This window comes from Strongyloides ratti (assembly GCF_001040885.1).
Source record: "Strongyloides ratti genome assembly S_ratti_ED321, chromosome : X".
NCBI classification, from domain to species: Eukaryota; Metazoa; Nematoda; class Chromadorea; order Rhabditida; family Strongyloididae; genus Strongyloides; species Strongyloides ratti.
The window spans coordinates 2426454-2453756 of NC_037309.1; the positions used below are offsets into that span (position 1 = coordinate 2426454).

A 27303-nucleotide genomic window follows, 5' to 3' on the forward strand; every position below is an offset into this window, starting at 1 on the left:
AAATTTTTTCTAAATATTCATTGTTCTTGTCATTATATACCTCGTCTTTTATTATATTACTTGTTCCCACCTTTACTATAATATAACATATATTACTGAAAATGGTAATATTTGATTCTCCATTATATGTATATGTAAAATATTAGGTCATTTGAAAAGTTTTGAGTCTAAGGCATTAGTCATTAAAAAATAAAACCAATATATACCCTATCTTAAAGAGAAACTTCTTTTATCACTAAATAAAAAAACCCTAACTGATATGACAATTTTTTTTATCAGTTATTAATATTTAAAACCATTCGATTTTTAAATATTTTCTACCATGGAAAAATTTGAAAAAAGCCGTTAAAAAAAACTTTGTAACAAAGGGCTTAAAAGCTACAGAAATCTTCAAAAACATGCTAAACGTATCAGGAGAAAATTCTCTTTCTTATGTTACTATTAGGATATGGATATCTAAATTCCATCATGAAAAAACAAGCTTAGAAGATGATCCATTCAGTTTCGCTTTTAAACTGCAACGACCAAAAAAATCATTAAAAAAGTCCACGAAATGGTAATGAATGATAAAAAATTATTAGTCGAAGTGATAGCTGAGAAGATAGAAATTTCTGTGGAAAAAAATACTATATAATAAATAAAGAATTAAAGATGAAAATAATTTCTGCAATATGGATGCCGCATTCACTAAAAATCGATAAAAAAAGCACCAGATATCAAATTTCAAAGAACTTTTTGGAGCTTTTTTTGAAAGATAAAAGGGATTTCATAAGAAAATTTATAATTAAGGATAAAATGTGGATTCTCTACAACAATCCTGATTCAAAAAAACAGTCAAAAGAATAGAAACATTCCAATTTTCCACCTCCAAAGAAGGTTAAGTCAATGTTTCCAAGCAGAAAAGTTATGGCTTCAATATTTGAGAATTCTAAAAGGATTTTGCTAATGGATTTTCTTCAAAATGGTTAAACTATAACTGGAGAATTTTATTCTAATTTTTAAGACTAGTTGGATCAAAATATTCGTGAAAAAAGAGATGGATTGAACAAAAAAAAATCTTTTTTCACCAGGACTATGCGCGTGCTTATACGTGCTTAACTTCTTTATCAAAAATCTCAAGTTTGAGATACGAATTATTGCCAAATCCACCTAATTCTTGAGATTTAGCTTCACCTGACTTTTTTTTGCTTTCTAGATTAGAAAAAAATTTAAGTAGAAGACGATTTTCATCAATTGAAAAGCTTCAAAAGACTGTAAATGGCTATTCTAAAGGCCTTGAAAAAAATTGCTTCAAAAAGTGTATAGAAACTATGGAATCTAGATAGAAAAAAAGCATTAAGCTTGAAAGGGATAATGTCGAATAATGGCGGTATTATTAGGTAAAAATATTAACTCCATCATAGTGAGGCTGAAAACTTTTCAAATGATCTAATAGCATTAAAAATCTTAGAGCAGCTGGTTTAACTCCAGATCTTATTATATGTCGAAGTGAAAATAAGTTGACAGATAATTTAAAAAACAAGATTTGTCAATTTGGTTTAATTGATTCAAAACAAATAATTGGTGTTTACGATTGTAAAAATATTATTCATGTACCAAGTTTGTTGCAAAAACATGGCATTATTGAACTTATTGAAAAACGTCTATGTTTAGATTCTTCCAATAAACTAGCAATAACAGCTGGTGTCACAAACATGTTTCAATGGTTTAAATTTGCAAATATTGTTGACACATTTACAGAAACTATTAATATTGTTTTAGTTGGAAAATATGTTCAAATAGAAGATGCATATGCATCAATAAATAAAGCCTTAAAACATGCCGCAACACATGCCAAAAGAAATGTCAAAATTAATTATATTCAGTCGCAAGATCTTGAAATTGAAACAGAAGAGAAGATAAAAAAAAGTAGCTTGGGATAAACTTAAAGAATGCCAAAGAATTATTGTACCAGGTGGATTTGGTAAACGAAGAGTTGAAGGTAAAATTTTAGCATGTCAATATGCACGTGAAAATAAGGTACCATTTCTTAGTGTTTGTCTTGGAATGCAATGTGCGGCTGTTGAATTTGCAAGAAATGTTTTTGGATTTTAAAATGCCAATTCATCAGAATTTGACAAAGATATACCATTTGAAAATCAAGTTGTTATCGATATGCCAGAACATGTTGGAAAAAATGTTGATATGGAAGGAACAATAAGATTAAGATAAAAAAAAAATTTTTTTTTAACAAAAGAATGTAAACTTCAAAAATTATATAAATCTGTAATAATTAAAGAAAGACATCGTCATAGATATGAAGTAAAGCCAACAATTGTTTCAAAACTTTCAGAAGCTGGTTTATTGTTTGTAGGAATAGGAGTTGATAATTCTAGTAATACTTATATTAATAAAAAAAAAACTTTATCAGCAAATAATCTTATTAAAATGACAACATCATCTCATTCAGAAAGTCTCTTACAAACAATAAATGAAATTTGTTCTATAAGTAGCGCATAGTCCTGGTGAAAAAAGATTTTTTTTTGTTCAATCCATCTCTTTTTTCACGAATATTTTGATCCAACTAGTCTTAAAAATTAGAATAAAATTCTCCAGTTATAGTTTAACCATTTTGAAGAAAATCCATTAGCAAAATCCTTTTAGAATTCTCAAATATTGAAGCCATAACTTTTCTGCTTGGAAACATTGACTTAACCTTCTTTNTAGCAAAAAAATAAATATTTTATCAATATAAGTATTTTAATAATATATAATATATTAATTAATTTTAAAAAAAAATTTACTAATTTATTTTTTTAGACTTCATACTTTTAACAATATTTAATATAATTTTGAAATTTTTAAAATAAATTTAAAGCTAATAGACTCTTTTTTAACTTTTATTTAATACCAGAAATACGTTAAAATGAAAAAAATATTCACAATTCTATAAAAATTATACTTCATGAATAGTTTTTAATAGAGAAATTTTTAAATTAGTGATACCATTTAGCATAGTAAATAAAATTGTACTTGAAAATTATGTATATTTTTTATGACTTATAAATATAATTTTATAATTTATTTTAGTTAAACTATAATACATATTTCTAAATAATATTAATAGTTTAATTGGCATACAAACGCTGAAAAAAATATACAAAATCTATAAATTTTTTATTAACACATTTAATTTAGGCATAATAAACTCATACAAAAGTTTTTTAAAAATAAAACTATTTATTTAATTTTTTTCTTTTTATATTAAGAACATTAAAGAGAAAAGCAAAAATTTGAATAATCATAAAAACATAGAGATTATCATTAAAATATATATGAAAGATTTCAATTTATTCTTAATACTCATTATTACTTTTCAAACAAAATTTAGAACAAAGCAAGTTAATGTAGAATAACTTTTAAACTATCTTCTTGAAATAGTAAATAAATGTTTTGTATTTTAATTTGAATTATATTTTCTTTAACAAAAAAATAAAAAAGTGTAGCATACTTAAATGATATCAACCAATAATAATTTATAAATTCAACGAGTATATTTTAACCACGTACGACATATTTTTCAATTTCTCAAAATTAATTTGATAACACATATATTTAAGCATAAAAATACTTTTATTAAAGAAAAAACAAAAATTCATCTAAAATAACGTACGTACATAATTTATAAAAATTATAATTAACTTTTTGAAAAGTTTAAAACAATTTTATATATTATATAGTAAATAAAAAATTTAAAAATAAAAAAGTTTAAACAATGATATTTAAAAAAAATTAATTCATATATTCAAATTATAAAAAAACAATTATACATAAATAATCAAAAGTATCATATAAATAAAAAAAACAAAGTTTAAAATAAAATTAAGTAAATTGATAATAAATTTTTTAATAAAGTTTATTAAAAAAGTTTAAAAATTATTTACTTTTTTTTCATTTATTAAATAAGTTAGTTAAAAAATTAAATCACTAATGTGATGTTAAAAAAAATTATACATATGTTAAATATCCAAATTTTCAAAAAGAATTTTTAGTACTTACTTGACACTTAAACTAAGCTGATTTCAAGCATAATAGGTAAAAAAAACTTTTTTTTTGGAATTTAAAACTAAAATTACTCCCAGTTGATAGCCCTTGAAAAATAATGGATTATAAATATAATCAAGGCTATACTAAATACAAATTTCGAGAAGTTACAACGCTTCAAAGTTAAAAGCGAAAGTGGGGAATATTTTTTTCTAAAACACGACTTCTATAATAAAATAAAAAGAATTATAATAAAAACACTTTTTCTAGACCAGAATTTTACGAGAAGTCGATTAAAGGTAATCTCATTTTTCTGTGACTTCTAGAACTCAAGATATAATGAAAAATATGGCTTCAAAAAGTTTCAAAAACGGAGTTTATAACTCAGGTATATGAGCACCTAGAGCTTTGAAACTAAATGCTCTGTACTTCTCTAAGAATTCTAGATATAGTCTACGTTGAAAACTTTTTTTAATTTTCAACCGTTCTTGAGATACATTCTGTGGTAATTTTTCGCGCCTTATTTACTATCATCATTTTTTATATCTCAAAAACTATTAGAGATATAAAAAAATTTTGAAGGTAGACCCTACTTGAAAACTGAATAGTAGTTGATTCCAGAAAACTGCTTTTCATTATCTCAATTTTGAAGAAAGATATAGCAGGAGGCGGAAAATTTTTCTAAATATTCATTGTTCTTGCTTTTATATACCTCGTCTTTTATTGTATTACCTGTTTATACCTTTACTATAATATAACATATAATAATGAAATTCGTATCATTTGATTCTTAATAAAACGTATATCTAGAAAAAATTGACTTCCTAAAAAGATCCTTACTGTTTTCATAGATTCAGAAATGATAAATATGTTTTCAATTTGACCTCAAGCAAAATAGGAAAAAAAAACTTTTTTCTGGAATTTGAAACTAAAATTACTCTCAATTGATAGCACTTAAAAAATAATGAATTTTGAATATAATCAAGGCTATGCTAAAATCAAAACTTCAAAAGTTGTGGCGCTTCAAAGTTGAAGGGGAAAGTGGGGAATATTTTTTCCTAAAACATGACTTATATGATAAAATTAAAAATATTAAATTTAAAACAACTTTTCTAGATCAGATTTTTACGAGAAGTCGATTGAAGGTGGTCTCATCTTTCTGTGACTTCTAGAACTCAAGATATAACAAAAAATGTGTCTTCAAAAAGTTTCAAGAACGGAGTTCATAACTCAGGTATATGAGCACCTAGAGCTTTGAAACTAAATGCGCTGTACTTCTCTAAGAATTCTAGATATAGTCTACGTTGAAAACTTTTTTTAAATTTCAACCGTTCTTGAGATACATTCTGTGGTAATTTTTCGCGCCTTATCTTTTATCATCATTTTTTATATCTTAAAAACTACTGATGATATAAAAAAATTTTGAACGTAGACCCTACTTGAAAACTGAATAGTAGTTGATTCCAAAAAACTGCTTTTAATTATCTCAATTTTAGACGAAGATACAGCAGAAGGCGGAAATTTTTTCTAAATATTCATTGTTCTTGTCTTTACATACCTCGTCTTTTGTATATTACTTGTTCCCACCTTTACTATAATATAACATATTATACTGAAATTGGTAACATTTGATTCATAGTAATACGTATATCTAGAAAAAATTGACTTCGTAAAAATATCTTTACTATTTTCATAGATTCAGAAATGATAAATATGTTTTCAATTTGACCTCAGGCATAATAGGTAAAAAAACTTTTTTTTAGAATTTGAATCTAAAATTACCCTCAGTTGATAGCCCTTGAAAAATAATGAACTTTGAATATAATCAAGACTATACCAAATACAAAATTCGAGAAGTTATGACGCTTCAAAGTTGAAGGCGAAAGTGGGGAATATTTTTTTCTAAAACATGACTTTTATGATAACATTGAAAATATTAAAATATAAACACTTTTTCTAGACCAGAATTTTACGAGAAGTCGATTAAAAGTGGTATCATCTTTCTGTGACTTCTAGAACTCAAGATATAATAAAAAATATGGCTTCAAAAAGTTTCAAGAACAGAGTTCATAACTCAAGTATATGAGCACCTAGGGCTATGAAATTAGATGCGCTAGACTTCTCTAAGAATTCTAGGTATAGTCTACGTTGAAAACTTTTTAAAAACTTCAACCGTTCTTGAGATACAGTTTGTGGTACTTTTTCGCGCCTTATCTTTTATCATCATTTTTTATATCTCAAAAACTATTGGTGATATAAAAAAATTTTGAACGTAGACCCTACTTGAAAACTGAATAGTAATTGATTCCAGAAAACTGCTTTTAATTATCTCAATTTTAAAGGAAGATATAGCAGAAGACGCAAATTTTTTCTAAATATTCATTGTTCTTCTCTTTATATACCTCTTTTTTATTATATTACCTGTTCCCACCTTTACTATAATATAACATATTATACTGAAATTCGTATCATTTGATTCTTATATGTACATGTATGTTAAAAAAATTATTTATGTTAAAAATTTGTATAATTTACATAGATTCAAGATTAATAAAAATATTTTTATATGTTTTCAAGTTGTCTTTTTTAGAGTCTCATACGTACTAAATTTATAAAAATTATAACTAATTAACTTTTTGAAAAGTAAAGAACATTTTAATATATTATATAGTCAATAAAGAATTTAAAAGTAAAAAAATGTTAAAACTTTTCTTGTTATATTTAAACTTTAAAAATAATGTTATACAAAAATAACCAAAATTATCATATGAATAAAAAAGAAAACATATTTTAAAATATAATTGAAAAAATTGATAATAGAATTTTTGATATAATTTTTAAATTATTTTTTTTTATTTTTTTTATATGTTGGTTCAAAAGTTTTATTAAATTATTATTGTAATGTTAAAAAAATTATACATATGTTAGATATTAAAATTTTCATAAAAATTTTTTGATACATACGTAATTTTAAAATTAATCCAAATTTTAATTATAAAGTTTTTCTGTTTCTTTTTAAAAAAAAATTTTAAAAGAAAATTATTTTTATTTACCTAAAACAAAACTTTATTTTATGTTTATTTTAAGCAGAAAATTAGTTCTAAAAATTATTAATTACTGTTAAAAAGTGTTGTTTTATCTTGTTTTAGCAATTGATTTTCAAAATTATTTATAGGATTGCTTGTATAAAAAAATACCAAGAATGTTTATTTTTATATCATATACTTTACGCATTGTTTTCTAAAAGTATTTTCATTTATTATTTTTTCACATACTATCATTTTTTGATTAACTTTATAAAATATTATTTTGCTTATTTTTTCACTTTTCTAAAGCATTGCTTACTTTGTTGATTTTAAAGTGGTAGTTTTTTTCAAACATCACAAAGAATAATATGATAAGTTTATGCTTAAAAATGATCTTTTGCCAGATCAAAATATATGGCGTTTGGTTTAACTTTATTTATATAAAGTGCAGGCTTTATTACTATACCATTTATCATTAAAAAAATATATCCAATAATAGTTACGAAAAGTAAAACTTTATATAAAAACATATTGAACAACATTTTTTTTATATTATTAAGACTTTTGATTTTTATAATAGTAAATGAAAACAGTGTATAAGTGATAAAAAAAACTTTATTTTATACAAAAAAAAATCATTTGTTAATATAGTTTTTAAAAAATTTAAAGTGCAATGTCATTTGAAGTTGCATTGCTATTTTAAGAATATAATTACATTTTTGATATTAAATATATTTTTAAAAAATCTATTTTTTATAATAGTTATAACTATTTTCAAACTATTTTTTTTATTATTAAATTAAAAGTTAAGAAAAATGAAATATAATTTGTCTGAATACTAGTATAAAAAATATTCTTGTTTTTTAATTTAAAGTTTTTTATAATATTATTTTAAACGATAAAATATTTTAAAATTTATAAACATGAACAAAGTATGTTTAACATAATAATAAATCTTTTATATACCTAAAAATTATTCAAATTTTTTTAATTTTATTAACTTTTAGTTAATTGCTTATTTTGAATTATTAATAATCTTTATTTTAATAAAAAAATTTTTTAAATTATGTTTAGCAATAAGAAATGTTTTAAAAACTATTTTTTTTTGTAGAAATAATTTGAAATATAAAGATTAAACAAAATCAGAATAGTTTGAAAAAACAACTTTTTTTTAAAAGAGCCTAAATCTATTCCATTTTCTAGCTAAAACAAAGTTTAATAAGTGAGCTACATTATTGTAAAAAATTATATTACCTCGAGAATGTGTATATCTTTCACACCTTGTCTGTGGATCACTTGAATATATGCGTATAAATGTAGGATATCTGTAACTAGAACGATACAACCTGCATACTGCTTTCTAAATAAAGTTATATTTTTTTAATATTTCAACCACTTACTACTCTATTTTGATCAATTTTATTCATATATTGTGTATTCAAAAATTCCAAATCGTAACATAATTGTCTTTTTTCATAAGCTGCATAATTTCTTTTATTAAAAGATTTTCCCAGTATGTATGAAGTTTTATTAAAAAAGTTATCTTTTTCTAGATTGACATAAAAAAAACAAGGTGGTTTAGTATTAAAAAAATTTGAGCATTTCAATTTAACACCATGCGTTGTCAAAAGTGCATATCCAATAATAATAGTAAAAAATAAAGTTTTCAACAAAAACATATCATAAATTTTTTTCTACTAAATAAACTTACTTATGATTTTTATAATACGTTTTTCAATAATTACATGTACTTTAAAAAAAATATATTTGCTAGGAATAGTAATATTGATTAACTGATCAAGAAACTTTATTAATTCTAAAAAATATTATTTCGAAATATATTTTATTTTATTAAAAATATTAAATTAGCAATAAAAAGTAACATACTGTATTATAATACATTGATCTTTTTATTTTAATCATATTTTTAATATAATTATTATGAATATTTACAAAATGTTCAATTTATAGTTAATAGCTAAATTGAATAAAAAAAACATCTTTTAGCTTATAATATAACATAATATTATTTTTGCTAATTTATTATATTATAATATAATAATTTTTTCTAATGCTTTTAATTATTTGATAATAAAAAATATTCTTCTAAAATTGACTATGAAATATCTAACTTTTTTAAAAATGGTGTAGAATATTTAGTTTACTTTTTTTTATTATTTTAATATTTTATATTATATATATAAGTGTATAACAAAAATTAATTTTTTTTTTAAAATGTACAAATATTTTTGTATTTCGTTTGAACAAAATTAAATAACACGTGCAATATTATAATTATAACTGTTAATCATTGTGTTTTGAAATTTTTTGATCTCTAGAATTCGCTTGGTTTTAATATAAAAAATAATACTTTTTTTTATAATAATGTTTCATTAAAGTGCTAAATAGACACTTTACCTAAATTACGCTTCATTTTTAAAGATTAAATTTTAAAAATGGTTTTTTTTTATCAGTAAGCTTTATTTTAAATGAAGAAATTATATGCAATTATTACTATGCTTAAAATAAAAGTTCAATTATATATAAAATAGAAAATTTTTAAAATGCAAATACAAAAAAACTTTCTTTTTAAGATACATTTTTTTTAACATACACGTTATAATTTAACTATTTACATTATTATGATAAAATTTTTTATTTAAAGTTGAGTAATGAATATTTCATTTGATTTATTACAAGATTTCTAATATAAAGTTTATGTTACTTAAAAAAACTTTTTTTGCTCTTTTCCTAACTCGAATCAATATTCGTTTTCAATCAGAATGACAAAAAATTTTTTATTAATTAGAAAATATACAAAAAGAAGGTTGTTAAGTTAACATAATTATTAATTTATTCTTTATTAATTTAGAAATTATTTATTTATTTTTAAATTTGTTAACTTATAGCTAATTGTTCATTTGGTTAACTTTCAACCTAAAAAACAACAAACTATAGTTATCAATAATAAAATGTTATTTTAAATTATCTTCTTATGGTTTGTAATCTTGAAACACATTTAAAATATATTTTTAATAATTTCAAAAAAAGGTTCATTATTTAAAAAAGCTACTTTGTCTATAACTTTTTTTAACTAAAAATAATTTTAAAAGAAAATAAATATTATTGTGAAATTATTGTGTTACCTTCATTATATTTGAAACTATTTCTTCTTAAAACTGTTTTATCTGTATAGAAGCGTAAAAATGTTGGACATTTACACGAAACCCTATATAATGAACATATTTTCATCTAATTAAAAATTATATTTATTTAATATTTAAATCACTTACTATTGTAGTTTGATTTATGTTTTTCAAATAACTTTCATTTAATAAGCATGTATCTTTTCCATAACTTTTGTTATTTTTACAAATTGAACCATATTTTCCTGGAAAACGGTGTGGTAAAACACAATCAGCTACGGCAAAAAATCTATCTCTGGTAATATCAATATATAATAAACATGGTCCACTTGTCTTGAAATAACCTGAACATTTTAATATAACACCATTAGTCGTAAAAAGTTTATGCCCAAATACAATAGTAAAAAATAAAATTTTAAATAAAAACATATTTTAAAAATGTTTCTATTAAATATTTCAACTTAATGTTACTTTTTATAATATGTATTTTTGAAAAAAGTACTTACAAATAAATAAATATTTTAGTTATAATTGGAATTAAAATAATATTGGTGTAGAAAAATTTTAGCAACAAAAAAAAATTAATTGGTTGGTTTTTTTTTAAATAAATAACTTTTCTATCAAATTATTTATCTCATTGTAATATATCAGTTTTAGATTAATACAAACAAAGATATTTCTATAAACTTTAAATAATTTATAAATAATAAAATAATATTTTTAAAAGCCTACGCTTTTTTTATTTCAAATATAGAATAAAAAAAATAATTAAAATTGTTATCTCTATTTATACATTAATAAATTAATTATTTATATATCAAAAAAATATTTAAAAATCATTAATTATTAATTTTTAAAATTTGTTTCAATTCAGAGAGAATAAATATAATATAGATTTAAATTTCAAATTGCTAAAAATAACTTTTAAAATAAAATCATACATTTTTTTATAATTTTTTACTTATTTAATTTGAATTAGTTATTCAAAGATGAATTTCTGACTCTCCAATTCAAATCAGTCTGTATTTTATATAAAAGTAAAGTTAGAAGTTTGCTTTTTATACTTATTAAATACTTTTAAATTTTTTTATTATATTGTGGATAAAATATTTAAAATTTTTTTGTTACAAATAATATTTAGAAAAAAAATGAAAATTGTTCTATAAATATAAACTTTAAATACTAGTGAAAAATAAATTTATTTAAATATTCTTTTTTTATCAAAAGTTAAAAAAAAGATTTAATTTAGTTTGTTAAACTTTATCATTTATTAAAAAAAAAGTCATAAACATATTAATTATTTTATTAATAAAAAAGTTTTTTCTCATTTTACACAAACATTAATATTTTAATTAAAATTTTATTTTGTTTTAAGTTAAAACTTATATTAACAAATCAACAAAAATCATTGTAATGTCATTCCTCTTGCTGGTATTTGAAAGATGAAACAACAGAGAACATGTTTAAAACAGGAGAAGAATAAAAATGATTAGATTAGAGGAGATTGTAAGAAATGGACTTTATATAAAAGTTTTTTACTTGAATATTTCTTTTATCATAATAATTTGAAATTATTTTTTGTATTATTTAAATCACTTAATGAAATTTTTATTACAATTATATTCTATTAGTTTGTTATTCAAAGTAATAGAAAAAAAAGAACTAAAACCGTTGCAACCAAAAGAAAGAAGAATCATAGAATTATAAACTTATGATTCTTATCAATAATCACTTTGTTTAATAATATTGCCGTATTTTTTAAATTTAAATTTTTTTATTATGTTTGTTTACTATTAAGTCTACTAAAAAATTTTTAAAGATCCAATTATTTTTCAATCTTTTTATTTTTTTAATATACATATTAATATAAAAAAATTATCGTTATTGGAAATTAATTTTATAAAAAATTATTTTAATTTTTTTTGAAAAATATGTTATAATGTTTATTAAAAAACCAATGTATTATTTAGTTAAGATTATAATTAACTAAATAAGTATAAATTAGCATTATCAAACTTTGGATCTTTTTAAAGAACGTTTTACTATTAGGAAGATGAAATTTTTTTTAAATTACTTAAATAAATAATAAACTTTTATTTGAATAAATTTCTATGTTTTCAAAAAATTATAATTTTATTTTCTTAATCTTTTTAATAAATAAATCATTTGTTCATTTTAAAGAATATTTACCATTAGAAACTAAAATAAAAAGTAATAATTTCAAGGATAATAAACTTACACATTATACGTGTTCCTGGAGCACCAAAATAATGTTGACTTAGATGCAATTTAACATATGTTGGATATTTGTAATACACTTTTAATAAGGCACAAATCATTTCCTAAAAATTAGTTAAATTTATTTTACTTTTTTACAAACCACTTCTCTCTTTTTTATAATGTCTTTCAATACTCTATTTATATTCTCTAATTTTATCAACTTGTTTTCTGCCAAATTCATGTAATTTTTTATTAATTGACATTTTCTTGAATGTATTACTTTACAAATAATATTTCTAAACGCAGATTCTTGAGGTATGACATCTATAAAACATGGTGGTCTATTGTTTTTTCCTATACAATGATATCTAAATCCACTTGATATTAAAAATATAGATGAAAGAAATATAGAATTGAAAAAAAAGTTAAAAAGATACATTTTAGTATAAATGAAGTGTGTAAAAATTAAACTCAGATAAAATTACTTTTAAACAATATAATTATTTAAATTTATTTTATAATTATATCAAATTTTTAATATTTTTGTTTAATAGTTAATGTATATTAATATGTTATTCGTATAAATTTAAACAAGCTAAATTATTTATACATATTGAAAATGAAAAGTGAAAATAAATATTTTAACTTTTACAAAAAAAAATTACATCGAGTAAAAGATTAAATTTATATTTATACAATTTATATTTTGTTGAAGTACAAAACTTTTTGTAACAATTAAAAAAATGAATTTTATTTTAATTTATTTGTTAGTTTTCTTTTGATTAACATAAATAAATCTTTATTTTGTTTATTGTAAATATTTTTTTTGTCGCGTTCAGATTAATTTATAAATTAAATTATTTACAAAAATTAATATTAATATTTCTTTAACAATTTTAATTATTTTGTTAGTAATATATAACTTAATTTGTAGATGTAAATGTATAAATTTTTGTTAATTACTATTAAGTAGATTATTTAATTGTTATTTTAACCGATTTTTATTTTTTATATTTATGACATAATAACAGAATATTTTATTTTTCAACATGAATCATTTTATAATTTTGTTGTATTTATTCAAAGTTTATTTTTTAACAATTTGAATTAATCATTCTCTTCTAGAAGCACTTTTGAAACAACTTGTTGAATATTTTCTTCCATATTTAACTAAAAAATATATATCAGTTATACAAAATGTTTAACCTGATTAAACTTACCTTCCATATAAAGTTTTTTTTCATAATTTGTTTTTGGACTAGTTGTGTAGAATGTCAAATACGTTTGATATTTGTATTTGGCACCATATTTCTTACAAATTAGTTTCTAAAAGAAAAATATTTTTTTATATTTTTTATAATTTACCATCCAATATTGGTTATATCGACCCATTATATAACAATTTAATTCTTTAACAACATTACTAAAAAAATGTTTTAATTTTAATAATTTTCTTAAGTCAAATAAAAGTTCTTTTGGTAAGATTGATTCAGTTTTAGCAAAAAAATTATCATTTAGTATATCAATATAAAGAAAGCATGGTGGCTTAAAGCCAAAAAAAGAGTAACATCTAAATTTAGCTCCATTTGTAGTTAAATGCATATAGTTAAAAATAGCAGTTAAAAAAATAAATTTTAATACATACATAATTAAAAAGAGATTTTTTATTACAAAAAATTTAAAGTTTAATTTATAGTATATATTTCAAACATTAAACGTACTTTAAATAATCAAATTTTTAAAAATTAATACTTCTAATAAAAAACCATTATTTTATATTATATGGAAAAAAAAATAAATGTTGATTAATTTTGTGAATTAAATTAATATTTTAAAATATATTAATATAATAAAATTATATACGATTTTTAACGTTTTATTCAATTAAAAAAACTATTAAACAATTTTTTTCTCAATTAAGAAAATCAAGGTTTGGCAAATTTTTTATTCAATAACATTTTTTGTTGTTAATTTTTTAACATACCATTAAAATTTTAAATATTTTAAAAAAATAGAACTTCAATAATTAAGAAACAAAATGATAAGTGATTCAATATAATTTAACTAAACTTAAAAATTATAATTTTTTTTAGAGTACTATTATAATATTAAATTAATTGAATTAGTACAAATGTCATAAATTTGAAATATATATTTAATAAAAAAAATATTGTTAAAAAAATAATAAAATTTAACATTTTTTTAATTATTTTACTATACTTTTTATAAAATATAAATTTTATATAAAATAATGTATAAAAGTTTATATTATCACAATAATTATTTTAATTTTTTTGAGAACATTTTTTATATACATATATAACATAAAAAAATACTTTTAAATTACTACTTTTTTTATATACTTATAAATCATTGTATCAAAATTTTTTTTCAAAAACCATTTATTAACTTTTTTTAAATATTATTTGTTTAAAGCTATTTTTATTTTTTATTAAAAATAAAATCTTAAAATTAAATGATTTTTTTAAATGATACTCTAAGATTAAATTTATATTTAATTATTTCATTTTCTGTTTATAATGTGTGATTTATTTTCCACTATTTAACAAACAGTTTTTTAAACTTTAATATTTAAAATTTTTACTTTAAAATTTAGATAAAAAAATTATAATTATTATATTTTACTTATTTATTACTTAACTACCATTGTATATCTATTAATAAAAATATAAGAATATATTAACAATAATAAACAATTTTTTACAAGACCATTTAAAAAATTTATACATATGAATACTATTAAAAATTAGATTTTTAATAGTATTTTTTATTACAATTTTTGAAATTATATTTATTATTAAAACACGTTTCTTGAGAAACTCGAGCAACCCGAGACAAGCATTTTTACAATGTCCCAATTTTATATGCTTTAATTATGTGCTGCGTTGAAACATAACCTGAGATAAAATTTAAGCCTCATAGCTGTATCGTGTACGGCAATGAAGCATTTTTTCTGCAAGTGTATCTCATTAATATGTTTATGAGAATATTACTTTCTATGTCTCATTTTTTTAACATTTTTTATGATCTTTTTAAATAGCTACATAGAATTTAAAAATTTTTTAATATAAAAAAATTTAGTCTAAAAGTCATCAAAATTAAAAACCCTCAATTTTGGAAATATCAAAAATAAATTCAACGTCTTTGAAAACTTCTAGATACACTTTCACCATATTTGAATTTTCATGGAGAAAAAAGTTTTTAAAAATAACATTTTTATATGCTTAATTTTTATAAAAAAAATATTTTTAAGCATCGTAATATTATTTTTTTTAAATTTTTTATTAAGTTAATCATTTAAAAAAAAAATTTTACATAATTTTTGACTAAAAAAAATATCCTTGTGTTACAATGTTTAAATATCAGTTACCAATAAATAAATATTTTGCATTTTTTAATAAATATATAAACTATTTTTTCTTATTTTACTTTTTTCTACTTTATCTAAATTTCTAATAAAAACAAATTGTTGATAAAAATTTTAATGCTTATTAGAAAATCATTTTAAATCATTTTGCATTTTATTAAAGATTTATATTAAGTAAATTAAAAAATATAATAATTAATAATATTTTGTTTTTTTTTAACAGTTACATGCACTTTTTAGAAAGAAGAAAAAGATGTAATGAATAAATTTTTCTTTTTGATAAAACAATTTAAAAACTAAATTATTTTAAGTAGTTTACTTTTGGCTCGGTAATAAAACCAAATATTTTGCAATTTTGTAAAAAAATGATCTAGATAATTTTTGAAAGTCTTCAATATTTTAATTATGAGCTATAAAATAAAAATATCAAATGGTGTTCTTTATAAGTATCAAATAAAATTTTATTTTATTAGAAGAAATTTATCTTTGTTAAGTAATCTGTCAATTTTATCTATGACTAAAGTGTATATTTTAAAAAATTTATATAAAAAATAAATTAATTAAAAAAAAACAAATTACTGAAAGTGTATAAAAATAAAAAACATCCTTCATATAAAATATTATTGTCTAGTGTTAAAAATTATTTACAAATTTTGTAATATTCTTTCTTTAAGAATGGAAAGTTATTTTAATGTTAACCGCTTATCACCATTTGAAAGCGGTTCGAGACAATTATGAGCTTTAATGGTTTCAATTAATTGTCAAAAAGGAATTAGTAAATTGCATAGGTAACTTATTTTTTAATATATAGATTATTTTTTTAGTTACCGAAAAAATATAAACAATTGCAAAAAGTTAATATATTGTTTCGAACACAAAAATAAAATAAACGTGTCAATGCAAAAAGGTGAGGGAAATTTAAGCATTGATTTTAGCAAAAAAATTCCAGATAACTTAAAAAATGATGTTAAATACCAACTGATTTTAATGAAACTTATTCAAATATGGAAGATTCTAGATAAATTAACATATTATAAAATTATGAAGGTTTAGAAATATTAAATGTTAATTAAATAGAAAATATAAGAATAATAACATACGTTGAATTCAAAGACAAAGAGTTTAATATATGGAAGCAATATAACGTTGAGAAAGCTAAAAAAATGAAGCAAAATGTTAGAAAAAATAAAATTATAAAAACTTAAAATACAATGCTAAAATTTTTTTTTTATAAAAATTAAGCAAATAAAAGTGTTATTTTTAAAAACTTTTTTATTAATAACTTTTTTCTTCATGGAAATTCAAATACGGTAAAAGTGTATCTAGGGGTTTTCAAGAACGCTGAATTCATTTTTGACATTTCTAAAGTTGGAGGTCTTCAATTTCGATGACTTTTAGAATAAATTTTTTTATATTTAAAATTTTTAAATTCTATGTAGCTATATAAAAAGATCATAAAAAATGGTAAAAAAATGAGACATAGAAAGTAATATTTTTACAAGCATATCAATTAAATACAACTAGTTAAAAAAAAATACACTTGGAAACAAAATGCTTTATTATCGCGCACGATACAGCTATGAGGCTTAAATTTTATCTCAGGTTATATTTCAACGCAGCACATAATTTAAGCATATAAAATTGGGATGTTGCAAAAATACTTCTCCTATATTAAAAAATTTGCTTGATTTTCTCAAGAAACGTGTTTTAAAGAAATTTCTTTGTTTTCAAAAAATTATAATTTTATTTTCTTAATCTTTTTAATAAATAAATCATTTGTTCATTTTAAAGAATATTTACCATTGGAAACTAAAATAAAAAGTAATAATTTTAAGGATAATAAACTTACACATTATACGTGTTCCTGGAGAACCAAAATAATGTTGACTTAAATGCAATTTAACATATGTTGGATATTTGTAATACACTCTTAATAAGGCACAAATCATTTCCTAAAAAATAGTTAAATTTATTTTACTTTTTTACAAACCACTTCTCTCTTTTTTATAATGTCTTTCAATACTTTATTTATATCCTCTAATTTTAACAAATTGTTTTCTGCCAAATTCATATAACTTTTAATTAATTGACATTTTCTTGAATGTATTACTTTACAAATAATATTTCTAAACGCAGGTTCCTGAGGTATGACATCTATAAAACATGGTGGTCTATTGTTTTTTCCTATACAATGATATCTAAATCCATTTGATATTAAAAATATAGATGAAAGAAATATAGAATTGAAAAAAAAGTTAAAAAGATACATTTTATTATAAATAAAGTGTGTATAAATTAAACTCAGATAAAATTACTTTTAAACAATAAAATTATTTAAATTTATTTTATAATTATATTAAATTTTTAATATTTTTGTTTAATAGTTAATGTACATTAATATGTTATTCGTATAAATTTAAACAAGCTAAATTAATTATACATATTGAAAATGAAAAGTGAAAATAAATATTTTAACTTTTACAAAAAAAAAAAAATTACGCCAAGTAAAAGATTAAATTTATATTTTGTTGAAGTACAAAATTTTTTAGTAACAATCAATAAAATGAATTTTTTTCTAATTTATTTGCTAGTTTTCTTTTGATTAACATAAATAAATCTTTATTTTGTATATTGTAAATATTTTTTTTTGCCACATCTAGATTAATTTATTAACTATATATATTACAAAAAATAATATTAATATTTATTTATTATTTTTAATAAATTTATTAGTCATATATTACACAATTTGGAGATGTAAATGTAAAATTTTTGTTAAGTATAATAAAGTAATATTTATTTGCTATTATTTTAACTAATTTTTTTTTTATATATTAACAACATATTAATAGAATCATTTATTTTTCAACATGAATCATTTTATAATTTTGTTGTATTTATTCAAAGTTAATTTTTAAACAATTTCATTTATTCATTGTATTTTACATGAACCTTTGAAACAAAGTATTCTAGGTTTTCGTCTTCTGTAAACTAAAAATATATATAATATTTATTGTAAATGCTTAAATTGATTATACTTACCTAAGTTGAAAAGATCTTTTTCATATTGTGTAATAGGATTGTTTGTGAAGAAAGTAATATACGTTTCATACCTGTATCTGACACAATATTGACGACAAATTTGTTTCTAAAAAAATATATTCATTTTAATAAATTATAATTTACCATCCAAAGTTGATTATATCTACCCATAATATAATCATTTAATTCCTTAACCATGTTAGTATAATAATATTTTTTATGACTATATATTTTATTTAATTTTAATAAAACATCTTTTGGTAAGATTTTATCAGTTTTATAAAAAAATTTATCAATTATTATATCAATATAAAGAAAGCATGGTGGCCTAAGGCCAAAAAATCCATAACATTTTAATTTAGCTCCATTTGTAGTTAAATGCATATAGCTAAAAATAGTAGTTAAAAAAATAAATTTTAATACATGCATATTTAAAAAAATTTTTTTTCATTACAAAAAATTTAGAGTTTAATTTATAGTACATATTTCAAACTTTAAACGTACTTTAAATAATCAAATTTTAAAAAATTAATATTTCTTATGAAAACTATTTTTTTATATTATATAAAAAAAAGATAAATGTTGATAAACTTTACAAATTAAAATTTCAAAATTTATTAATATAATAAAATTACATAAGTTTTTTAACGTTTTTATACAATTATAAAAAATATCAAACAATTTTTTTACTCAATTAAAAAAAATCATAGTATGGTAAATGTTTTATTCAAAAAAATTTTTGATTGTTAATTTTTTAACATAGCATTTAAATTTTAAATGTTTTATAAAAATATAACTTTAATTATTAAGAAACAAAATGATTAGTGATTCAATACAATTGAACTAAAGTTAAAGATTATAATTTTTTTAAAGTACTAACATAATATCAAATTAATTGCATTAGAACATATGTCATAAATTTAAAATGTACTTTTAATAAAAAAAATGTTGTTAAAAAAATAATAAAATTTAACCTTTTTTAAATTATTTTACTATACTTTTTATATAATATAAATTTTATATAAAATAATGTATAAAAGTTAATATTATCATAATAATTATTTTAATTTTTTGGAGATAATTTTTTAAATATATATATAAGATTAAAAAAATAGATATTAAATTACTACTTTTTTTTTATATACTTATAAATCATTGTTATAAAATTCTCTTTCAAAAAACAATTATTAACTTTTTTAAATATTATTTGTTTAAAGCTATTTTTATTTTTGTATTAAAAATAAATTCTTAAAATTAAATGATTTTTTTAAAATGATATTTTTAGATTAAATTTATATTTAATTTTTTCGTTATATGTTTAAAATGTGTGATTTTTGTCCACTATTTAACGAGCATTTTTTTTTGTTTACGACAGTTTTTTAAACTTTAATATTTATAATTTAGTTGAAAAAGTTATAATTATTATATTTTACCTATTTTTTACTTAACTATCACTGTATATTTTTTGATAAAAATATAACAATATATTAACAATGATAAACAATTTTTTACAAGACCATTTAAAAAATTTATACATATAAATACTATTATAAATTAGATTTATACTAGTATTCATTATTACAATTTTAAAAATTTTTTTAATATTTATTATTAAATAAAATTTAAAATAGGAAATAAAATTAATAATTTTATACCTATATTAGACGTTTGAATTGATGCCGATTATTAAATAATATTTTAAATGATATATTGATATATTATAACTATTATAATTTATTATTAAATGTATAATAAAATATTAATTTTTATTTTTAAAAATTAGGGAAAAATAATAAATTTATAATATATTTCAAGAGAAAGTTAGTAAAATTTAGTCATTTTACTTAAGACATATATCTACTTATTAAATAATTTTAAAAAATGTTCATAATTTTAGACAAAATTAAAAAAAAAAACCATTTAACTGGCATAAACAAAGTAATATATTATAATTATTTTTGCTCATTTAGTATAGTAGAAATCAACATTTTTTTAGTTATGAAAAAAAACGCGTAACGGGATTTGCTTCAACTAAAAATAAAGTTAATAATATATTTTTAAGAATCTTTTTTTTTAACATTACCATATCGAAGCATATTTAATTCATATCTTGTCATTGGTTGGCTTGTATACAAGCGAAGAAATGTTGGATATTGATATCTAACTCTATATTTTAAACATATTCTTACCTAAAAAAATTTTTTATATTTGAAATTTAAATTACTTACCATGGTAGTTTGGTTTATTTTACCTATAAGATATTTATTCATTGGTAATATGCCATTTGAAATATAAGAAGTTCTTTTTCGTATATCTATTAAATATTGTAAGAGTTCAATTGGTAAAATTGTAACAGTTTTAGCAAAAAATTGATCGTTTATCACATCAACATATAAAAAACATGGTGGTTTTGAATTAATATAAAGTGGACATCTAACATGAACAGAAGTTATAGTTAAAAATATATATACAAAATTAATTATTAGAAAAAAAATTTCTAACAAATGCATTTGTTTTAAAATTTATAGAATCAAAAAACACTAAAAGCTTTTTTTATAATATAAATTTCAAAAATTATATGTATATTTAAAAAAGTAAACTTTAAATGATAATAAAATTAATAAAATCATAGTAATAAAAAGAAAATTTTTGTTTGTTTGTAAAAGTGAGAAACTATTTTTAAAAAATATTTTATATTATTTACTTCAATTATAAATCAAACAATTCAATTTTTTAAAAATTTTTATATATTTTTATTTTGATAAAAAAAAATTGAAACTAACAATTAATTATAACATTAATTTTTTTAAATATTTAATGTTTTTAATCTTAATAATATATCAATAATTAATAATGTGCTAATGTTTAGAATTTGTTATTTTTTAAATATTTTTAATTTACTATTTTTTTAATGTACTTCTGACCATTATATAATCAATATTTCATTAATCTGAAACTATTGCTTTTAAATTATATTAATGTAGAAAAAAGATTTTTTTTTAGTTATTTGTATTGCATGATAGAATAAATAATCAATTTATATAATAAATATATTTTTAAATATTTGTGCTAAATTTTTTAACTTGAAAAATTATTTTTTTTTTTTTATTTTTTATAACATAATAAATGTTAATGCTTTTTATTATCTGAAAAAAGTATATATTTAAGTTATTTTTAACGATAGTGATTTTCATTCTTTAAAGACATTACTAATTTTAACTTAATTGTTTTTGATTACATATCACATTATTTAATAAAGTATCATTTTACACTTTTATATAAATAAATTTCATGTTTGTAAATTTTTTTAACTATATTTTATTAATATAATGTTTTTAACATTCAATCGTTTAATATGGTTAAATAAAACAATTTATTTTAGTATCTTTCAACTAATATTGAATATTTGAGTTTTTGTCAATTATAAATGTTGTTATGTAAATATTTTAACTCAACTTTTTAATATAAAAAAAGTAATTTTATCATTTGTTTGTCGCATTTTTTATAAATGAAAATTAAGATTATATGCATTTTTAAATTATATCTGGAGATAAGTAATATGCACAATATTTATTAAATTAAGTAACGTTATCTGAAAAATATTTTAACGATAAATTATATTTAATTTTAAAAATAGTGACAAATACATCAACAATTTTAGCTTCAAAATAATTGAATAAATCTTGTGATATTTAGAAAAAAAGTTGAAGTTAGTTAAAATGCAATTTTTAATAATTTTTCGAATAATTAGCATAAAATATTTATTTAACTTTGGTATTTTTGACCTGTATCTTATTTGGATAACAAAGATAAAAGTTATGATAGAAAAAGTGTTATTCCATTCTAATTTTTTGTTTCATGATGTATAATCTAGTTAAATATATATTTTTAAAATATCATATATCATTAAACAATTTGTAAATATTAGATAAAAACTATTTATTGATATCTAAAAAGTTTTAAATAAAATAATAATATATATTAAGTTGAAATCTTGATAAAGTTGCGTTTAACTATGCTACAACAAAAATTATATTAAAGAAATAAGAAGAAAAGTTGCCGACAATAAAATAATTTTTATAACTAAATTTAATTGAATAATTTTAGACAATTTGTTAATATTTTTTAATATATATTAAAGTTACCATAAAAATATATATAAAGCTATTGTACACATTATATTTTAATTATTGTTTACAAAAAGTTAACATTTAAAAGTTTTTTTAAACTTTTAGCCAAACATTTTATTTCAAAACCACTTTAAACAACTATTTTACTGCAAATGTTAATTTTCCACTTTTTGATGCGATATTCACATTAAAACGTAGTTTTTAAAAATAAATTATGCTTTTTAAAATATCGTAATTTTTTATTTTAACAAGATTTATTGAAAATAAAAATATTAAAAAAAAATTTTTTTGCAAGCTTTATTTTTGCAAATATGTATTTGGCAATTAGAATATAACAATATTTAAATTTTTTATCACTAAAATAATGTAAAAATATTATAAAAAAAATTTATAAAAATTAAATTGCTTTATTAATTAAAAGCTTATATTTTTATGATGGCTTTTATCTAAAAGTTTATATTTTATAAACAGGAAATCTTCCACCAAACACTAAAATTTTTAACACATTAATAATAGGTGGAGTAGAAGAAAAGTATAAGGAAGAAAAAAAAATGGAAGAATCGACAGTTACTTTTCGAAAAGATAAATTATTAAATCAAAATGTATGATTTGCTAAATTTGTAATCTATTTTAAACTTATTTTTAATATTATTTTAATTAAAGCTCATTAAATTATTTATGTTTTATATTGTTTAATTATATGAAAGGATGAAAATGATTATTGTTTCCACATAGGATAAGTTTATTTGTGGCGAAATTGTTAAGAAAATTAAAAAATAAGTAGAGAAATATAATTATTATAAACTTACATATTACACAAGTTCTAAAAAAATTATAGTAATGAGTATCTAAGTGCATTTTAATGTAAGATGGATATCTTAATTTTTCAATTAAAACTACAGAAATTTTTTTGTAGAAAATTTTTTAAAAAATAATTAATTGTTAAACTAAATATTTCTCTCTTCTTCAAAAATGTTTTTTTTTTTATAAATTCATCAACATATTTAAATTGTCTTTTATCTTCATAAAATAATTTTATAAATTTTATCAAATATCGCTTTTCATTTTTATTTTTCTTAAACAACATACTAATAAGCAGTTTCTTGTAAGACGAAATCTAAAAAAAAATGGTGAATCATTTCGTTTTCCTATACAATCATATCGAAATCCTGTTATAGAAATTAAAATATAAACTAGAAAATAAATTGAAAAGCAAATTTTAAAAAATGCATTTTAATACAAAAAAAGAACATTTCAAGTGAATTTATACATAATTAATGTTTTCAGATCAGTACTATTTGAATTTGTTTTATTAACATAAATAATTATAAACACTTCTATTTTTTTATTATTATGCATAAAAAAAATAAAATTAATAAATGTTTGTTTTAATAAAAAATTTTGAATTTATATGCTATAGAATTTTTTAAAATCTTGTTTAATTTTATAAAATTAACTAAAGTAATTTTTTTGATGTTAATGCAATCAATAATAATAAAAATAAGAATCTAATGAAAATATATTATTTTAATAAAAATGCTTAACTTCTAAATTATAACATATCTTGTGTTAATTTAGTATTTATAATTATAAAATCATCCAATTTATTAAAATATGACCAAAAATTAATATATATTTTTAATAAACATTACAAACTTTTACAAATCTATAATATAATAATATATTTATTTTACAATCTTTTTAAAAATTTTCAATAAATAAATTATTTTTGTTCATAATATTTTTATACAAATCTATTCATTTTAATATATTAGATAAAAATATTAGAAAAGTTTTTGTGGTAAAAAAAATAATGATTATCCCAAAGTACATTTCGTCTAAATTTATTTAAAAAATTTCTTTTAAATAAACATTTAAAAATGTTTTAAGAGTTAAAATTTTTTACTTTTTTCTAATAAGTTAAAAATTAGAAAATAATAAATTTTTAAATTATTTTATGATTTTTAATATTATGAAGGATTTTTAATTAAAATTAATTGTCTTTTAATTAAAATGTTTTTTAATTTCATTATAACTTTTATCTAAAAGTAATAAAAGAAAATTCAATGTGATTTTTTTATTATTTAAATCAATATTTCAAATAAAAAAATTTATTCTTGTTCAATATTTAAATTTTTTTTATAATATTTTGCTCGGCAAACTATGTTTTTTTAAGTAATTACGATAAATTATGTAATTGTTTATATGAATATTTCTAAAATTAACACTAAAACTTTTTATAAAAATAAACTTTTGTTTAAATTTTTCTTTTGTTTATTTACTTTTTAAAAGATATGAAAAAATAAAATTGAAGTGATAAGGTTTGTTAGTTCTTCAATTTTTAAATATAAAAATTTTTAATTTCTTTTCTTCTTTTTAAGCATAGACAATTATTGGATATCTTATTTTTAGTTGATTGCATCATATTTTGATTTATCTGTTCACTTTTTAAAGTAAGTTTGTTTATAAATTTTTTTTAACATTTTTTTTTCATTGATATGATTTTTTTTAAAAATATATATCCAACTATAATACTTTTGTTTTAACAAAATATTAAATCTAATAATTTTAAGTTAAAAAAAGTTTAATATATATAACAATTTAAATAAAAAATTTAAAAAAATTAGATAAATATAGAAATAAATTTACAAATAGCATTTATCCTTTTTTAAATAAATCTATTAAATAATTTTTTAATTGAATTTGCGTTATTTTTGATCATTCATACCGCCATATAAATTTCCAGGTACATTATCTCTATTATTCATATCATAACCCATTGGTCTCATACCAGTGCCAAAACCTCCCATTCCTCCATATCCATTGTTAAATCCTCCCATGTCACCTCCATAACCACCATTATAACCATTTCCCATATCTCCACCACCAAAACCTCCCATATCACCACCATAACCACCATTATAACCATTTCCCATACCACCGCCATAACCATTACCAAATCCTCCCATATCACCACCAAAACCACCACCGTAATTACCACCCATATCACCATTTCCATAACCACCACCACCAAAACCTCCCATATCACCATTTCCATATCCACCGCCATAATTACCACCCATATCACCACCAAAACCTCCACCATTGTAGCCACCCATGTCACCATTTCCATATCCACCACCATAATTACCACCCCAATCTTGTGCATAGGTTATTGATGAAATACCTATGGTAGTGGCAATAACAACAAAAGGAATATTTAAAAATTTCATCTTTTATAGTTTTGTTAAAATTTATGTAATATTTTTAAATAAATATATAATATATATTTATATTATAAAAATTGATAAATAAATTGAATAAAATATTTTCATTATATACCCTATAGCTAACTCACACCTTTTTAATTATTTTAAATCTTTATTTTTAGTAATATAAAAAGGTAAAAACCTGTAAATACACATGAATCTTACCTGATTTTTATATTGACAAACTTAAAATTTATCTTCTTTAATCTTAAAAGTTTCTCACAATATCAATTATAATTTCTTTTATATAATCGACTTTTCAAGTTTAATATTTTAAAGTATTAAAGACATATATGAAAATAATAATATACTATCACTAGTTTGAAAAGTTTACTTTTCTTGTTATGATTTAAATATTATACGGATTATCATTTAATAAAAATTCGGTAAAATTTTAAATTATTCTATTTTATTAATTAAATTGCACATATATTTGTTTATTTTATTACTGTATATATATATATATATATGATTTATTTTGATAAAATTAATGAAGTAATGAAAAACATAATGTTATTATGATAAAAGAAAATAAATGTAAGAAGTTATTGATAAAATTTTTAAGAATTTTAAAAGTATATACTTAAAGAAAATATGAAAATTAATAGATTTTAATTTTAATAAGTCAAGTTATTGAAATTATCTTTTTTACGATATTTATCATTTAATAGTAATGATGATATTAAGTTTCATATAATGTTAATAATATTTTATAATACTAGAATATATGCTGAGTTATTTTTAATTTATCACACTCTTTAAATGATATCAAAAAAGTTTAAGGAGTGCGCAAATAATATTTATTATATATATTAAAACTGACTAAATAAATGTTGGTTGTGTTTTAATATAATTGAAGATAAATATACAAGAAAGATGAATATAAAGTATGAGAAACATATATATGTATAAATAGGATGACTAAATAATTCTAAGTTTCAAATAAATATTTCTACATTTACAGTTGGATATTCTTATATTATAGAAAAAAAAAACATTATTATTTTTTTTTATATTTTTAAACTTATTTTTTTAATTTTTCAATTTATTAAATTTGAA

The 27303-nt window shown here is 18.9% G+C and overlaps 8 protein-coding genes across 8 annotated transcripts; 1 reads left to right on the forward strand and 7 right to left on the reverse strand.

The window, feature by feature from the left end:
* Positions 1-1353: 1353 nt before the first annotated feature.
* SRAE_X000051800 (CTP synthase 2) lies at positions 1354-2499 on the forward strand (the record flags this gene model as incomplete). The annotated part of the gene is made up of 4 exons (XM_024644871.1): positions 1354-1379; positions 1451-1908; positions 1955-2032; positions 2279-2499. 4 exons carry the CDS (start codon positions 1354-1356, stop codon positions 2497-2499), a joined length of 783 nt encoding a protein of 260 aa, XP_024510387.1.
* A 7606-nt stretch (positions 2500-10105) lies between these two features.
* Positions 10106-10624, reverse strand: SRAE_X000051900 (Hypothetical protein; the record flags this gene model as incomplete). The annotated part of the gene is made up of 3 exons (XM_024644872.1): positions 10106-10143; positions 10196-10301; positions 10343-10624. 3 exons carry the CDS (start codon positions 10622-10624, stop codon positions 10106-10108), a joined length of 426 nt encoding a protein of 141 aa, XP_024510388.1.
* Positions 10625-12365: 1741 nt separating this feature from the next.
* Positions 12366-12854, reverse strand: SRAE_X000052000 (Hypothetical protein; the record flags this gene model as incomplete). Its single annotated transcript, XM_024644874.1, has 3 exons — positions 12366-12394; positions 12435-12537; positions 12576-12854. The coding sequence occupies 3 exons, from the start codon at positions 12852-12854 to the stop codon at positions 12366-12368; spliced, it is 411 nt and encodes a 136-aa protein (XP_024510389.1).
* Positions 12855-13526: 672 nt separating this feature from the next.
* Positions 13527-14062, reverse strand: SRAE_X000052100 (Hypothetical protein; the record flags this gene model as incomplete). The annotated part of the gene is made up of 3 exons (XM_024644875.1): positions 13527-13585; positions 13636-13741; positions 13781-14062. The coding sequence occupies 3 exons, from the start codon at positions 14060-14062 to the stop codon at positions 13527-13529; spliced, it is 447 nt and encodes a 148-aa protein (XP_024510390.1).
* A 3521-nt stretch (positions 14063-17583) lies between these two features.
* On the reverse strand, positions 17584-18072 carry SRAE_X000052200 (Hypothetical protein; the record flags this gene model as incomplete). Its single annotated transcript, XM_024644876.1, has 3 exons — positions 17584-17612; positions 17653-17755; positions 17794-18072. The coding sequence occupies 3 exons, from the start codon at positions 18070-18072 to the stop codon at positions 17584-17586; spliced, it is 411 nt and encodes a 136-aa protein (XP_024510391.1).
* A 663-nt stretch (positions 18073-18735) lies between these two features.
* Positions 18736-19274, reverse strand: SRAE_X000052300 (Hypothetical protein; the record flags this gene model as incomplete). Its single annotated transcript, XM_024644877.1, has 3 exons — positions 18736-18794; positions 18846-18951; positions 18990-19274. The coding sequence occupies 3 exons, from the start codon at positions 19272-19274 to the stop codon at positions 18736-18738; spliced, it is 450 nt and encodes a 149-aa protein (XP_024510392.1).
* A 1628-nt stretch (positions 19275-20902) lies between these two features.
* SRAE_X000052400 (Hypothetical protein) lies at positions 20903-21355 on the reverse strand (the record flags this gene model as incomplete). The annotated part of the gene is made up of 2 exons (XM_024644878.1): positions 20903-21034; positions 21074-21355. 2 exons carry the CDS (start codon positions 21353-21355, stop codon positions 20903-20905), a joined length of 414 nt encoding a protein of 137 aa, XP_024510393.1.
* Positions 21356-25683: 4328 nt separating this feature from the next.
* Positions 25684-26208, reverse strand: SRAE_X000052500 (Hypothetical protein; the record flags this gene model as incomplete). Its single annotated transcript, XM_024644879.1, has 1 exon — positions 25684-26208. The coding sequence occupies one exon, from the start codon at positions 26206-26208 to the stop codon at positions 25684-25686; it is 525 nt and encodes a 174-aa protein (XP_024510394.1).
* Between the last annotated feature and the right edge of the window lie 1095 nt (positions 26209-27303).